This window comes from Argentina silus, assembly GCF_951799395.1.
Source record: "Argentina silus genome assembly, chromosome: 15".
Lineage (NCBI taxonomy): Eukaryota > Metazoa > Chordata > Actinopteri > Argentiniformes > Argentinidae > Argentina > Argentina silus.
In genome coordinates, this window is record NC_139669.1 from 5,394,233 (window position 1) to 5,410,134 (window position 15,902).

General features: G+C 49.5%; 1 protein-coding gene across 1 annotated transcript; it reads left to right on the forward strand.

The window, feature by feature from the left end:
• Window positions 1–1,313: 1,313 nt before the first annotated feature.
• Window positions 1,314–9,881, forward strand: LOC310815635 (uncharacterized protein; the record flags this gene model as incomplete). The annotated part of the gene is made up of 5 exons (XM_083685491.1): window positions 1,314–3,168; window positions 3,257–3,310; window positions 3,817–4,293; window positions 4,591–6,577; window positions 6,710–9,881. 5 exons carry the CDS (start codon window positions 1,314–1,316, stop codon window positions 9,879–9,881), a joined length of 7,545 nt encoding a protein of 2,514 aa, XP_083541617.1.
• Window positions 9,882–15,902: the final 6,021 nt, after the last annotated feature.

Here is a 15,902-nt window from a genome sequence, read left to right on the forward strand (position 1 = left end):
GGAAAAAAGATCCAGGTCAAACTCATCCAGCACCTTATCCTGGAGTCAGCTAAGAGGGGAGGGGCAGAGATAGAGAGAGGGAGAGAGAGAGAGAGAGAGAGTCGTGGACGCCTGTGCACCTTTTCTAAATGTCTCTTTTTACAATGCTGTGTTTATGAGTCTGTGAAGTTGTCTGGGCAGTGTGGATCTGCCAGTGCTGAGCTGTGTTGTGGATCTGCCAGTGCTGAACTGTGCTGGGCAGCGCTGGCAGTTGAGGTGGTGTACTGCTGGACCGGTCTGTGGATATGACAGGCAGTGGATCGGAGGAGGGAGAGTTATTGCAACACAGACTAAATCGACTCCTTAGGAGAGCTCCATCGTCAGCCAAAGGTACAGTAGAGATCCTTCTAGCTTTCCATGATCCCTTTCACACACAGAGAGCATGCTTCCCTCAAATCTCAGATCTAGGGCAAGGCAACGTGGAGTGGATAGATACAAGGGTATGTATCAAATTGAACAAAAAACGTAACGTATGACTACATTTCAGGTTGTGTCAATCTCTCCTATATAGCGTGGTTATTTTACTAAATGAATCGTAATTTAAGAAGAACGATGCAAAAAATATATATATATACAAAGTGAATACATGCCTGTATGAACTAAGCGTATCAATGTAAAGCTGGATTAACAGTAAACCTAGTATATTTGAATGAATGACCGAATGGCATTATGCTCAGCTGTTAATAATGATTCATTATTATTTTCTAAATTTAGCTAAATTGAGAGTGTAATTAAAATTATTTTTAAACTGCTTTACCAGATGGCAGATGGCACTAGCCAACAGTTAGTCTCTCAGTTGTGTGTGACATCTTCACGGTCTGACTCTTTTTAGTGCCATGAAGGAAATTCATGGAATGCTTGAGAGGGCAGAATTTAGCTCAAATGTTTACAAAGATGGGAAATAATCATGATTGTGCATGTACTTCTGATCATACTGTATGTATCTGCATCAGTTCAATTACACATGCTGAGGGAACCTAATGTTGAAGATTTGAAAACATCCACAGCATCTAAAGTGTACTCTGTAATAGGTTCTGGGAATTTAGACTGAATATTTTATTGTCATCCAAAATTGAAAATCATCATAAAGGTCATACAAATCAATCAACACACAACACACACCATATTTTACCATAAAACATACTGCAGTGTCACACAGTAGAAAGCTAGGTAAACATTTCTGCTTTACCTCTAGTCCAGATACAGACTACAGAACACAGCAGTGGAGGAGACTCGACCGGCCGCTGTGAGACTCTGGAGCTCGTGGCCTAGCGATGGACAGCTGGACTCTACAGGGGGACAGTTACTCCTTCCTCCGCAGCGCGCCCCATACCTTCTCCCTGCACCACCGCGACGGGACCCCCAACCACGTGGAGATCTTTGACATCACCAACATCCCCAGCCACCGCAGCGACATCTCCGAGACCACCTGCCTGTGTGACATTTTTGGGGACGACGGGGAGTCGCCCTCCCTCTCCAGCAGCCCCGCCTCAGGGGCCTTCGTCCCTCCCCGGAGGGAAGTGGAGGAGAGACCCTCATCGCCCCCGGTGGTTGAGGTTAACGACTCATCTGGTTCCTACCACACCGCTCAGAGCTCGGAGCAGCTAAGTGACGGAGAGGACAGGTTTGAGGATTCGAGAGAGAAGCTCAGCCCCCCGGTACCTGGAAAGAATTCTGAAAGAGAAGAGTCTTTAACTAGCTTAGTTAGTTCCCCCTCATTTGTACCAGAGCGTTTGTGTTCAGAGCCCCCGGGTCAATCTAAGGACATTAACACAGAAACACAAGAGGGCACTGCACCAACACCTGGATTGAGGTCAGGTGAATCATCGCCTGGGTTCTCCACCCCTACCGGAGGAGAGAGAACCCCCTCACCGGGATATAGTAGCTCCCGCACCCTCACACCTGACGAAAGAGGATCAGTCTCATCCTCACCTGACACTAGAGATACCCTCCCCTCATCTAGGTCAAGAGAAACTCTCCTATCACCTGAATACCAGAGCTCCTTTAAACCAGGAAACAGACACATCAGTCCCTCGCCTGAACCTGTTTTAGCTCCCTCACCTGAGCTTACAAACAAAGCAAACTCACCTGGAGTCAGAGGTTCAACCTCCTCACTTGAATCTACACACACTCTCTCTATACCTGAGTCAAGAGGTCAGCTCTCACCTGAACCAGGGGACATCCCTCATATACACGAGCAGAGCCCCTCACCTGAACCCATAGCCACAGCTTATTCACCTCAACCCACCTTTACATCATACACATTTGAACCAACGGTTCAAGACACACAGACACCTGAAATCATATCTTCCTCTCACTCACCTACACTTAGGTGCACAAGTATTTCACCTGATCTGAGAGAAACATCTGTCTCACCTGAACTAAGGAATAGAGGATACTCCCCTGACACCCAGGCCTCCTCTCCTTTCCCTGAGCTGAGAGGGAGAGTCTCCTTACCTGACTTGTTCAGCAGAGCCTCCACACCTGAGATAGAGGCCTGCACACCTGAGCTGATACCTGACCCCTCCCCACCACCCGAGAACAGAGACACCAGTCTCTCAACTGAACCCAGGAGTACAGGCTCTACACCTGCCCCCAGGTACACACCTCCAACACCTGTCACTGCTCTAGCCCCCTCATCTGAACTCAGAGCAACCAGTGTTTCACCTGAGAGCAGAGGTACAGCCTCCTCACCCTCTGACATCTGGCCAAGAACCCCCACACCTGAAGTAAGGTATAATACAGCCCCCTCACCTGAAATAACATACACTGCCCCCTCTATTGATCCCAGACATCAAGCCCCATCACCTGAAATCAGAATCACGGCTTCCTCACCTGAGACCAGAAGAAGAGAGCAGCCTGCAGAGGAACCTGTAAAGGTGACATCCGGCTTCCTGGAGCCCCAAAGTAACTCCACCTCTCCTAACCCCCGAAGCTTAGCCTCCTCCCCGCAAATCACAGGGATCTGCTACTCCATCCTCCCACCTGAGGCTAGAGACAGAGCCTCCTCACCTGAGCTCTACGACCTCCTCCCACCTGAGCCCAGAGGAACACACCTGTCACCTGAACCAAGGAGCCGCACCCGATCCAGAGAGAGCAGCGGGAACAGCCTCTCATCTGCCTCAACAGGTGAAGTTGAGTCATCTGAAGCACAAGGTGCCAACAATACACCTCATATAACAGGTTTCATCTGCACTGTCATCTCATCTGAGAGCAGAGAAACAGCAGCATCACCTGGAGCCAGGTACTACACCCCCTCACCTGAACCAAGGTGCCAAACCCCCTCACCTCAACCCAGAAGTAGAGACCCTTCACCTGAACACACATATACCGCCCTTCCCCCTGTAGCCCCCTCACCTGAACTTAGGTATAAAAAATCCTCTCCTCAGCCCAGATATACACCTGAGGTTGAAGTTGCCCCTTCGTCAACTGAAATTACAGAATTTGAGTACAGTATCCATTTAGCAGAAGACAGGGCTACGGCCTCTTCACCTACTCTTGCCAACTCACCTGTGGTAAAAAGTCCCACCCACTCACCTGAGCATAGGGCTTCACCCTCCTCACCTGAAACAAGGTCTGTGGACAACTCATCAGAGCAACACAGCACTGACAGGGTATTAACACCTAAGGATATTCACCTCCCACATAACCAAAGTGGAAAAGCCCCCACTGAAGACAATAGAGAGATCAGTCCTTCACCTGTAGAGAGAGAAACGGTTCCCCTTAACTTTCCTGCCCACACTCCTGATATCCACACCCCCTCACCTAATCCTCCAGTTTCTGTCAGAGAAAGCCCCTCCCTCTCACCTGCCCCCAGAGGCACAGATAACTCACCTCCACAGAGAGTTGATGACCTGGATCTTAAACATTCAGCCACCTCTCTTACTCCTGAACTAAGTGACAGCAACCGCTCAGTTCAGTCTGCACCTAACCCCCTGGGTAGAGAAAGATCAACCAGCCCTAGGAGAGAGACTACAGAGAGACTCTCTGAAGACATGGCCCATCATGTGAATAGGGATAACATCCCCTCTCCTCCTCTCACCAGGTTCACCCCAGTACACATCACACCCCCAGAGAGGCCCTATAGACAGTGGCAGAATAGGAGCCAAAGCCCCCCTCAGCCCCAGGCACCAGTGGGTAATGTAAAGAAGCCGGTGAAAGAGCCTGCAACATCAAGGACAAGCCCCAATGTTTCACCCGGTAACAGTTACACTCGATACAGCCAGCCACTCAGGGATAAGCTGGGGAGGGATAGTGAGAGGGAGAAGGAGAGGGAGAGGGAGGAAAGGGAGGAGTGGGAGAGGGCGGAGAGGAAGAGGGAGGAGAGGGAGAGGGAGGAGTGGGAGAGGGAGAAGCAAAGGGAGAGGGAGGAGAGGGACCGGGAAAAGGAGAGGGAGGAGAAGGAGAGGGAGAGGGAGAGGAAGAGAGAAAGGGAGAGGGAGAGGGAGAGGGAGAGGGAGAGGGAGAGGGAGAGGGTGAGGGTGAGGGAGAGGGAAAGGGAGAGGGAGGAGAGGGACTGGGAAGGGGGGCAGGCAGAGAGGGAGAGAGATAGGGAGAAGGAGAGGGAGGAGCGGGTGCCCGGAAAGGGAGAGGGGAGGCAGGGGGAGGCCAGTAACAGGGGGGAACAGGTTGAGCTGTCATTCAATGCCAGGAATAGAAAAGGGCCTGTGAGCTGTAGCTCAGCTCCCACAAGCAGAGAGACGCGACAGGGAATGCCAGCAGCACGCTCCTATTCAGAGAGCCTCCTTGCTACCCGACAGCTACAGCAACAACAGCGCCTACTCAGAGCCCAGAGTTCAAAGACAGAAACCAGGGTAGGTGGACCCACCAGAAGGCTTCAGCCCGCTGTATCCCCGAACGGGAGCACCGCTCCTGGCCGCATGGCCACCAATTTCCCCTGCCCAAGCTCCAGCTCCAGCATGGGCAGTGAGCTGGATGAGGCAGACAATGAGGTAAAGTGGTTCACAGACCAGGCCTTCCACAGCATGTCCAGCCCTGAGGTGGACTACCTGGACATGTACAACTCTAGCCATCGGTCCTCCACTAATGCCTCTCAGCCCTCCACCCAGGGTAGCCCGGCCGGGGCCAACGCTGCCTGGCTGGCCTACGCAGACCTGAGGGGGTCCGCTCCACGCCTGGAGAATGAAGACTTCCCACGTCAGCAGCCCTCCTCCTCTTATTACCCTGATGGCTTGGACCCTTCCAAACGCTATGAGATGGGCAGCTTTGAGTGTGTGGATGTGGCTGTGGAGAGAGAGGAGGTTAGGAAGGTGAAGAGAGGAGTACCAAAGAGAGAGATCCAGCTGAAGAGAAAGGACACCACTGAACTGAAGCAAAGTGACAATATTGAGGGTGGCTCCATTGTTCCTGTTCTGGTTGCCAGTCCGTCTCTGCAGAGACGCTCCAAAGAGACCCTGATGAGACAACACAGCACCCCTGCAGCCATGCAGGAGTCCTACCGGCCCGAGCCCAGCCCCGAACCTACAGAGAGGACAGAGAGGAAGTCTAAACTCCAGAAGTCTGCATCTCTGGACGAGACGGGCACCAAAACCAAGGTTGCCACTTGTCTTATCAAGAGTGTGTTGTCCAAGAAGATGCAGAATGTTGGTAAACAAACTGACCAGCAGGAGGGAGGAGAGGTATACCCCTCTGAGGACAAAACCCCACCCCCTGAGAGTGCAGTGTTACCAGTTAAAGAATCCCCCAAAAAGGAAAAACATGATCCGAGTTCCAGATTTCACTCAGACTGCAGTCTATCGTCTGAGGACCTGGCTGTCAAAAGAGAGACAAGCCCTCCAAAGAGGGAGGTTAGACAGCAGAGAAGCTTTGGAGTGAAACCCAGTCATAGGCTGAACCCCCGTAACACTAACTTCACTTCTTCTCAAACTGGCAATGAGAGGCCCGAATCCCACAGCAGAAACCCAAACCCGGTGAAACCAGAGATGAAGTCCGAACTGGTGGTCCCGTTTGAGAATACAAAACCCACCAAGGAGAGAGTGAACCTGAGGATGGGAGGTATACAGTCAGATGACAGTAAACAGAGGGAGGAAAAAGAGGGTAGTGACTCAGCAAATGCAGCTGCCGGAAACACAGGCGTTCCTGCTGCCACTCGAGCCGGCAGCAGGCACACCGGAATGACAAACAGAGAGCAGGAATGCCGGAACGTCGACTCAGAGAATCATAAACAGCAGAGCGTGAGTAGCACCTACATGTCTAAAACACCGGAGATTACGCTCAAACCCAGCCCCTCTATGGAGAAGAAGAAGAGCTCCCTAAATGTCTCACTGGCGCCAGAGCTGGAAACTAAACCTGAGTTAAATCACAAGGCTGTATCACCCGAGGGCACTTTGAGAGAAACAGCGGAAGAGAGAGTGGAAGCCAGAGTGGCAGATAAGACAGAAGATGTGGAACCCAATGGGAATAACAAAGCCAAAGCCCCAATGCACACAGTGAGAGATGTAAGGCGCCTGGTGAAAAACACATATAACCTGTCATTCAAGGCTACAAGTACAGCTGTGCCAACACAGGAGAGAGAGGAGTGGAGAGAAGAGAGAGGGGATAAGAGGAGGGAGGAGATACAAGAGGAGAAGAGGGAGGAGAGGAGAGAGGAAAGGAGAGAGGAAAAGAGAGAGGAGAAGGCAGTGGGGAGGAGAGAGGAGATAGGAGAGGTGAGGAGGGAGGAGAAGATCCCTCTATCTACCCAGAGAGTGCAAAAGCCGCGCCCTCAGCCTATGCAGATAGAATGCAAGGCTGTAAGCTGGCGGGAAAACAAAAACAAAACAACATCCGGCAAGTTGGAAGGAGGAAAGCCTACAGACAATACCCAGCCTTCTCCAACACAGCTGTCCACAGAGAGAGCCAAAGAGCCAGAGAAACCCTCTATCATTACCCCCGAGAGTTGCACAACAGCGGATGCAGCAGGGACAGAGTCATGCCAACAAAAGACCCCTGTGGACACTGTGGAAACAGAGAAACAAAACACTGAGGTGAAAACCCATAATGTACCAGACTTGGGGGAGAAGCCTGAAGTGATGAGAAGAGACAAGAAACCCCCCATGCTGGGTAGCATCCCTAAAGTCCCCAGTAAGGACAGAGAAGTGTCCACTACGCTGATGGTGCTACAGGACGGATCCAGCAAGGCCAAGCCAGCCTCAGCCCAAGCCCCAGCCCAGGCCCCAGCCCAGGCCCCAGCCCAGGCCCCAGCCCAGGCCCAAGCCCCAGCCCAGGCCCAAGCCCAAGCCCCATCCCCAGTTCCAGTCCCAGCCCGAGTCCAAGCCCAGTCCCCTGCTGCCTCACCATCTCCAGGCCCTACTACATTCACCGCCCCAACTATCAGCACCAACTCAGTGTCCATGCTATTGAAGGAGAAGGGATACCAGGCTGATATCGGGTCTGTGGTCAATGAGACCCAGAGTGAGGCTGGAGGTGGAGGGGCCCCTCGTAAACACGTGAACCGGCTGGAGATCCCCCTTCAGACCTGTGGACACTCAGATGGAGGTCCCGCTCTGACTGACTCCCCGAGGGAGAGATCATTCTCATCCTCATCCTCTGTGACAGCATCAGCCTCATCCTCTCATGTCCATCAAGCCTCAAAGTCTGCCACTACTACTGTCTCTGGTCACACAGATGAGAGCTTTAGGAGGACCCCTACAAAGACCAGAGAGGAGGACAAAGTGAGTGTGAAAGCTACTGTGAGAGAAAGTACAGCATCTCCTCAAAGACAAACACAGCAACACACAATATCCCCATTCAGACAGCATCAAACACAGGAACTCGTAGAGACTACAAAAAAACAAGATCCAACCTACCCACCAAAATCACCAGCCATGCGAAGATACAGACCGCAACCCATAGAGGTGAGGTCAATGTCTAAAGACACACACAAACAAGAAGTGCTCACCAACGCCACACCAAGCAACACACCTCAAGCCATAGAGGTCAGGTCTATAGCCAGCAGCTCCCAAAAACCAGTGGTGCCACCAAAACCGAACTACAAATTCAAACCTGCGGACATGAGGTCACTGTCGAACGAAACACAGAAACCGGCAGAAGCCACACCATCAAGTGTGAAACAGCACACAGAGGAGGAGAGGCCTGTGCCCAATAATACACAAACAACAGCAGTCCCAGCACCGTCGATCCACAGACAGCTTTCTAACGAGTCAACACCAGCATCTAACTACACCAGAAAACTAGCCGTGTCTGCAGTCTCCAGCTACAGACCTCCACAGAATAAAACAGCAACAACCATCGCTAGTTTCACAAACAGATCGGCGACAACAGAATCAGAGACATCTAACGACAGGCCACAGCAGCCTGGGGCTTCCACTCAGGCCTCCAGCTACGCACAAAGACCGACAACAGTAGCCCCAATGCCAGGCCCAGTACAAGCCCCTGCACCTATAACCACCCAAGCCCCTGCTCCAGACCCTGTTCCTGTCCCTGTCCCTGCCCCAGCCTTTGCCCCTGCCCCAGCCTTAGCCCGACAGTCAAGCCAGCCAGCTGTTGTTGATATAACCAGTCATCCACAGCATCCCAAGCCAATATACCCTCAGCAGCAAGCTATGTCGGTTAGCTCCAACAGCACAAAACACCCTACAGTGGTATCCACAACACAAGCCCCAGGATACACACACACACATCAGCTGCTACACAGGTCTACATCCAGCGAACGCTCACAGAGGACAGATGACCTGCGCTTCTACGCCTCAGATGACCCCCCCAGCTACGACGAGAGGGAGAGCTTCAGCCCCCTGCTGTTACCAGACCTAGCCTCCAGGAAACCAAATCGCTACCACCCCTCCTCCCGCCCCCCTCCCTGCTCCTGCACCTCCGGATGCCCCTCCCACCCTGGCCTGACCCCCCCTCACCACCACCACAGCCCCCATACACTCACCCCCCCTGCCCCCTCACACTCCCCAGGCCAGGCCCTGCCTTACCCCATGAACCAACGTCCCCCCCACCAGTGTAGACCAGATCCCCAGCATCTGAGCTACCAGCCCAGCTCTCCCAAGTCCATCCCCCTGAGCCCCACCCAGGCCCCGGCCATGTACCAGTCCCTCCAACCGCCCCCTGCCTGCATTCCCCATGCCTCACAGGTACAGCCCTACCCGGGTGACCGCCCTCCCCAACACATAGATCCCAGACGCCCCCCTGTCTACCGTTCCCCCCAGCAGCAACCAGGGGTGGGTGGGGTTCCTTACAGCGACCACGGCCACTCACCTAACATGCCCCCCATGGATGCTGGTCCTCAGTACCTGTGTGGTCCACAGAGTACTTATGGCTCTGAGTACGGAGGTGATGGTTCGGGGCTGTACCCAGATTCAGGGGGTATGGGCTATGGGCAGACCCCTCGACGGGTGCTCATGGATCCCGAGACAGGGAAGTACTTCTATATTGAGGTACCAGTGCAGCCGTTGAGGAAGATGCTGTTTGATCCAGAGACGGGCCAGTATGTGGAGGTGCTCATTCCCCAGCAGGCTATGTCTCACTCAGGCCTCTATCCCCCCTCTGCAGCCCCCTACTCCTCCCTCCACAACCCCAACATGTATGCCCCTGGCCCCCAGTACCTGCCCTACGCTGCCCCCCCTCCACCTCACCCCCAAGCTCAGCCCCAGCCACCCCGCCACCCAGAGGGCCCAGCCCCAGGGGTAGGCTACAGCAGCCCACCTGGCCAGGGATCCAAGCCAGAGCCCCAGAGCCACCCACCGCTAGACCAGAGCTACCTGGAGAGCATGTACTACGTCCCTACAGGGATGAATGCTAGCCCCAACCCTACACCACCGGACTTTTACCACAAACATCCCCCCACGCTGCCCAATTCAGTGGGGAAGAGGTCCTGAAATAGAAGATGGCCGTCTTCTTGGTGCCTGTTTGGTTTCAAAATACATTTACAGAGTATATTAGGTTGTCTAACATTAGCTTGTGATGATATTAGCCTGTTCACATGGCAACTTGACAGAATGTATCTTTGGTTGTTGTTCTGCTACTTTTTAAGCAATGGTTTGGTAGAAGAAGAAAAAAAGAATGTTATTATTTGAAGGTCCTTGATGATCTGTATGTGATTTTCTTCCAATTATTCTTTCTTTGATAAGACAAAAGAAAAAGTCAATTTTTTTTACTGGCTGTTAAGCTACCTATGCCTCAAGCCAAAAAGTTAGCTTTACTACATACAGTAACATGTCCAGTGGTCTCATGCAACCTCTACTCTTTTATAAAATTTAGTAAGGATTACTTGGTTAGTTTTGGATGTTTAGATACTGAACAAGCATGTCACATTTTTTACTTACAATGCACATGCACATGCATACACAATATGTTCTATTTGAAATAATATAGAATAATTTACACACTACAAACTTGAAAATGCTGTCTTGAAAAGAAACTCATGTATTTATTTATTTTCTCTCTCTCTATTATTTATTGTCTGAATGAGTGATTGTGTGCACTGTCTGCAATATTAAAAATAAAATGTGTAAAATATTGAACATAAACTACTGTGGAATACAGTAGTCTGTCTTGCCTTCATACTGTAGGCCTTTTGTCTTTGATCACGCAGATGAGAGGAGACCAGACATAATGCAACAGAGCAGCTCTGTAACACATTTCACAACCACACAATATGGCAAAGCCACACTGTCTATGCCAGCCTTGCCATGGCAAATGTCTATGGATGATTTTTCACCCATGGCTTGTAGATCTGTTTGTTCACACAATCTGTACACAACAGTGGCACTATGCAAGCTGTTCCCCCCCGGATACAGATGTTGCACACACAAATCAGCAGTAAATACTGAAAATGCTAATCCAACATCTGATATCTTAACATCCACCTGTTATCCACCAGCTATCCGACTGATTTAGTTGCTTTATTTTATTCACATTAGACGCGGGTGGAATGCTTCTCTAATCCTACAATCCAGGAAAGATCAGTTGATTGTAATTGCATTTCAATCACAAATCAGCATTACCTCACCAAGATTCACAAACAAGCCAGACATTCCTTGGGATCACAGAGAGATGGAAGTTATGTCATGTTTAAGAAGAGGGCTTGTTTAGGCGATCCACCGTCAGCACTGTTTCAACTGAGTCTAAGTCAGATTGTTTAAACTCTTTCTCGTCCTACCAAGTTCCCCTTGGAGCTCTTTTTACTCCAGAGTGCACGCAATTAAAACCCATTACAGAAATGCACACTTCTGGGGCGCTTAGTGGTATAGCACACTAATGGGCTTACCATGTAATCGCAAGGTTCCTGGTTCGATTCTGACCCTCGACCTAGCTTGCATGTCATCCCTCCTCTCTCTCACCCATCCTTCCTGTCTCTACTGTCTCTATCCCAATAAAGCAGAAATGCCCTAAAAAAACATATTTAACAAAAAAACTTGCCTTAAAAAATAAATAAATAAATAAATAAATAAATAAATAAATAAATAAATAAATAAATAAATAAATGCACACATGCACCTTTCTTCCAAGGACACGGTAAAGTCTGCAGCTCTGTTCCCTGAGTTAAGCCAGCCATCTAGTGTTGAGGAGGGGGAGTGTCAGTGAGAAGTGAGATGACGACAGCGCTTCTGTACTGTACATGACATCATGTTTTTGAGCTGTGTTACATTCTCCTCAGGGAATGTTGCATCAGTTCGGTACTCCTGCCACATAACCTTTCATCTACATGGTTGCATGTCAATGACACAGCTCTTTTCACTGTCGCTGGCCTTCTGGAACGCTGAGAACATTCCGCAGACATGTCACAGCGTTCTTTGTTTATGGTTGGATCTCCATTGGGTAAAACTCAAGTAACAATTTTCACCTTTTGCTCAGAATTCTTAAGAGTTCAGAGCCACCTTTCGTGCCAGGCCAAGGCTTTTAGGTTCTGATAGCTGTTTGAGCACCTCTCCTTACTGCCACTTGAGGGTGACATACACCACAACAGCAGACTATTCTACTCGACACGGCAGGTCGCAACATAGTCTCCAAAAGAGTATGTTCTTGGGGATCGTATTATCTGGCTATACCAGCGTTGACCACCAGTGGTGCTGTGAGGACCTGATAGATCGAAGTTGTATGTGTATCAGCCTTTCGTGACAAGAGACAGTCCCACTCATGCAGTAAACCACATTTCAATGACTTCTTAACTAAAACCAGAGCATGTTTATTTCAGCCAGATCCTCATGTATACCCAGAGGAACCTGAGCTGTCTCTTTTATCTTTGTTGTGGATGCAGTAAAATTAATGAGAGGTCTGGCCAGAAGCCTTCTGTGTGTTCAACTAGGAGTGATACACAGCTGCACCTGGAAACACTCAGAGCCTCACACACGCACACACACACACACACACGCACACACACACACACACACACACACACACACACACACACACACACACACACACACACACACACACTCACACCCACCTGGAAGGAACACGTGTTTCAGTGAGTGTTTGCGATGGAAACACCTTGAGAGAAACACACCCTTATGTGTCTGCATTGCTGGCAAAATGAAAGACGATGATGGTTTAATTTTTGTCCCTGAATAAAGATGCACTTGTATGCAGAGATCATCTTGTCTTGTCTCCATGAGTGCTGGCTGGTGCAGTAAGTGAGAGTGAAGTCTTCCTCACTTGGGTGAGATCTGTGCAGCTGGCAGAGATCATGAGAAAGTGGTATTGTGCTCACGACATACTGTATGATGAACAAGAATGTCTCTCAGAGCTTTTTCCTGGAACAGGATGATAGGAAGCCAGCAAGAGGCACACAAACACACACACACACACACACACACACACACACACACACACACACATACACACACACACACACACACACAGACATATACCCAACCACCCACCCACCCACACACCCACACACACACATACACACAAGCGCGAACAGAAACAATTACACATACACTCTTACACTCACCCATATAAACCACGAGACACACCTACTGTAAGACACACACGTGCACACATGCAAGCACGCACACACACCCACACACACACGTACACACACACACACACACACACACTGACACTGCGGCCAACTATCCAGGACATAACTCAACTTCATGCCCAGACAGGATCTCATTCAGTCAGCCAACACAAGCGAGACATCCCCTGTCTATGGAGGGACCACCCTGGACACTTGAACAGAGATGATGTTAATGTCTAAAATGCTGGTTAATGTAGACTATTATGTCTAGGTCTATCTATGGACACTGAAAAACATTTGACACGTGATAATGGCAGGTATGAAACAGATGTTGTATACATTTGATAAAGTAAAATATTTGTTATTCTATAAAATGTCTTTATCTGACCATTCAGCACATCATCACGTTTTGACAGACACTTCCTCTGCCGTGTGTGTGTGTGTGTGTGTGTGTGTGTGTGGGTGGGTGTGTGATGGCAAAGGGAGACTGAACAGACAGACAGACAGACAGACAGACAGACAGACAGACAGACAGACAGACAAACACACACACACACACACACACACACACACACACACACACACACACACACACACACCCACCCACACACACACACACACACACACACACACACACACACACACACACACACACAAGGCAGACATCATGACATCATATACCAGAGGGGCCGGGATTCTCTCCAGCGTGTCTATTATTGTTATGATTCTGTTACCACTTTTTGCAACAAGGCTGGTCATCCCACACACACACACACACACACTCCCCCCCTCAGCACACACATCTCCCTGTCGCCCAGCCGCACCCAGCGGTGAGTGGGTTTAACTTCCTGACCATGTCTGATGTGGACCCACGGGGGGGTGACTGTTGATGGAAAAGCCCCCTACCCCCCCATCCCCTCTATTGTCTCAGCGATACCAGGGACATGGGGAGAGAGTGGGTCACCCCTCTGTGTGGGTGGAATGGGCCGGACCACCAGATAGGAGGTAGAATTTTAGGTGATGATAAGAGTTGTTTTGAGGATTATGTGTAACGTGTCATTTTCCAGTGTGTCTCCCCTGTAATGTCAGTGAGGAGAGCAAACACAGACGGGGATGGTCGAGAAACGTGAGCTCCCCCAAACAACTAATGACTTCCAGGACCCAGACTCTGAGAAAAATAGGAAATATGTGTGTGCGCGTGCGTGCGTGCGTGCGTGCGTGCGTGCGTGCGTGCGTGCGTGCGTGTGTGTGTGTGAGAACCATTCTTCAACCAGGAACCTAAAATACTCAACATTGTCTTGAACACAGTCATGCCACATGCTCTGGTCTCGATTCAGGCTCTCACTGGAGCAGTCCAGGTACAGCAACTCACTGTAAACTAGGGTAGTATCTCTCACGGTTCAGAACATGAAAATGAAACACTTAAGAATAGATGACAGGTCAAACATAAGACATACATTTATTCCCAATGATTACTTCTAACAGTTATGGACATGATCGAACAAACTCAACACAAGTGGTCACATGACCAACTAAGATATTAGTACATAACATTACGTTATATCTGACTCCAAAAGATATTTCATGAGTAATAATGATTGATAATGCTTTACTCATCCCTGTGTGACAGACAATCGATCATATTGGATCTTAGATTCCATTAAGAATACCCAATATGTTATGACCATGCTTATAAATTACAAGAACATTAGACATTAGACATTAATAATGGTAATCTCTGTGATAACCTGGTTACGATTGTGTTGTGCTGTTTTAACAGAAAATGAGAATAGAGTATCAACAAAATAACCAATTTAACAGTTTCAAAGCAACATATGACTATAAGTTTTAACCATACGTTAATGGGAATGGTGCCCGTGATGGGCCTAACCCAAAACTCAAAGAATATCTCGCTGTCCCTCTCCTTAAATATCATTCCCAATAAAGGACAAGGTATAAGATACATTACAATCGCAAAGGAATGGCTAGGGTGCAATTTCTTCAGACACATTACGATCGCAAAGTAATTAACAAATGATGAGGGTGCGACTTCTTCAGGATGTTCGCCAGGCTCATTCAACTGTAAATAGTTATGCACATTGAAACGAAGGCTGGTGCCACCAAAATCCGTCTTCAACGGCAGGAAATACACCATACCTGTCACCTTATCTGTTAGCCCCATCTTTGGTGAGGGAGATGCCCATACAAGGCTTGTTTCCAGGGGAAGTGGGCGGACCACAGAGGCATGCTGGGATCTGTCTGTGCTGTGTGAGCGTACCTGTGACACCTGGTGAGGGAGGGAGTGAGTGAGTGAGTGAGGGAGGGAGGAGGAGATGGAGGGAGGGAGGGCGGATTGAGAAACAATGTTCCCTGAGCAGGAGCCTTCCGGCCATTATCTCATTGCCTAGCAATAACCAGGCATAACAACAAACTCACGATGCACATTTCGAAATCCTCCACTGAGGTGTGTGTGTGTGTAACATTTGCTTGCCTCTCTCTCTCGCCACCAGGTGGTGCAAGTCACACCTGTCTGTCCCTACCTGTCCTTACCTGAGTGGATTTCACAGCAACTCTTGCCTCACTTCAACTCCCACCTTTTACAAATATGTCTGCCAGAGGTTATCCTTCTATCGATGACTCAGGTGTAAAATGACATCCTCATTCATTTCTGATTATTGTTTTTGGCCGTTGACTGTTTTTTTTTCCTTTTTGCTCAATCACTGAGGAAAATCCCATGCTGAAGGCTATGGTGTTTGTCACATACCTGGGGTTCTAGAAAATCTTCCTGATAGCAACAGCTGGGAAACATTGAAATGTAATATTGTCATTTACGATGGAAAGCATCAGTCTAGACTAGTCTAGTCTCTTGGATTCCTAGTACCCCTGAAGTATGGGGGGGAAATGGTGATATACTCCATGTCCCGGTCTGTCT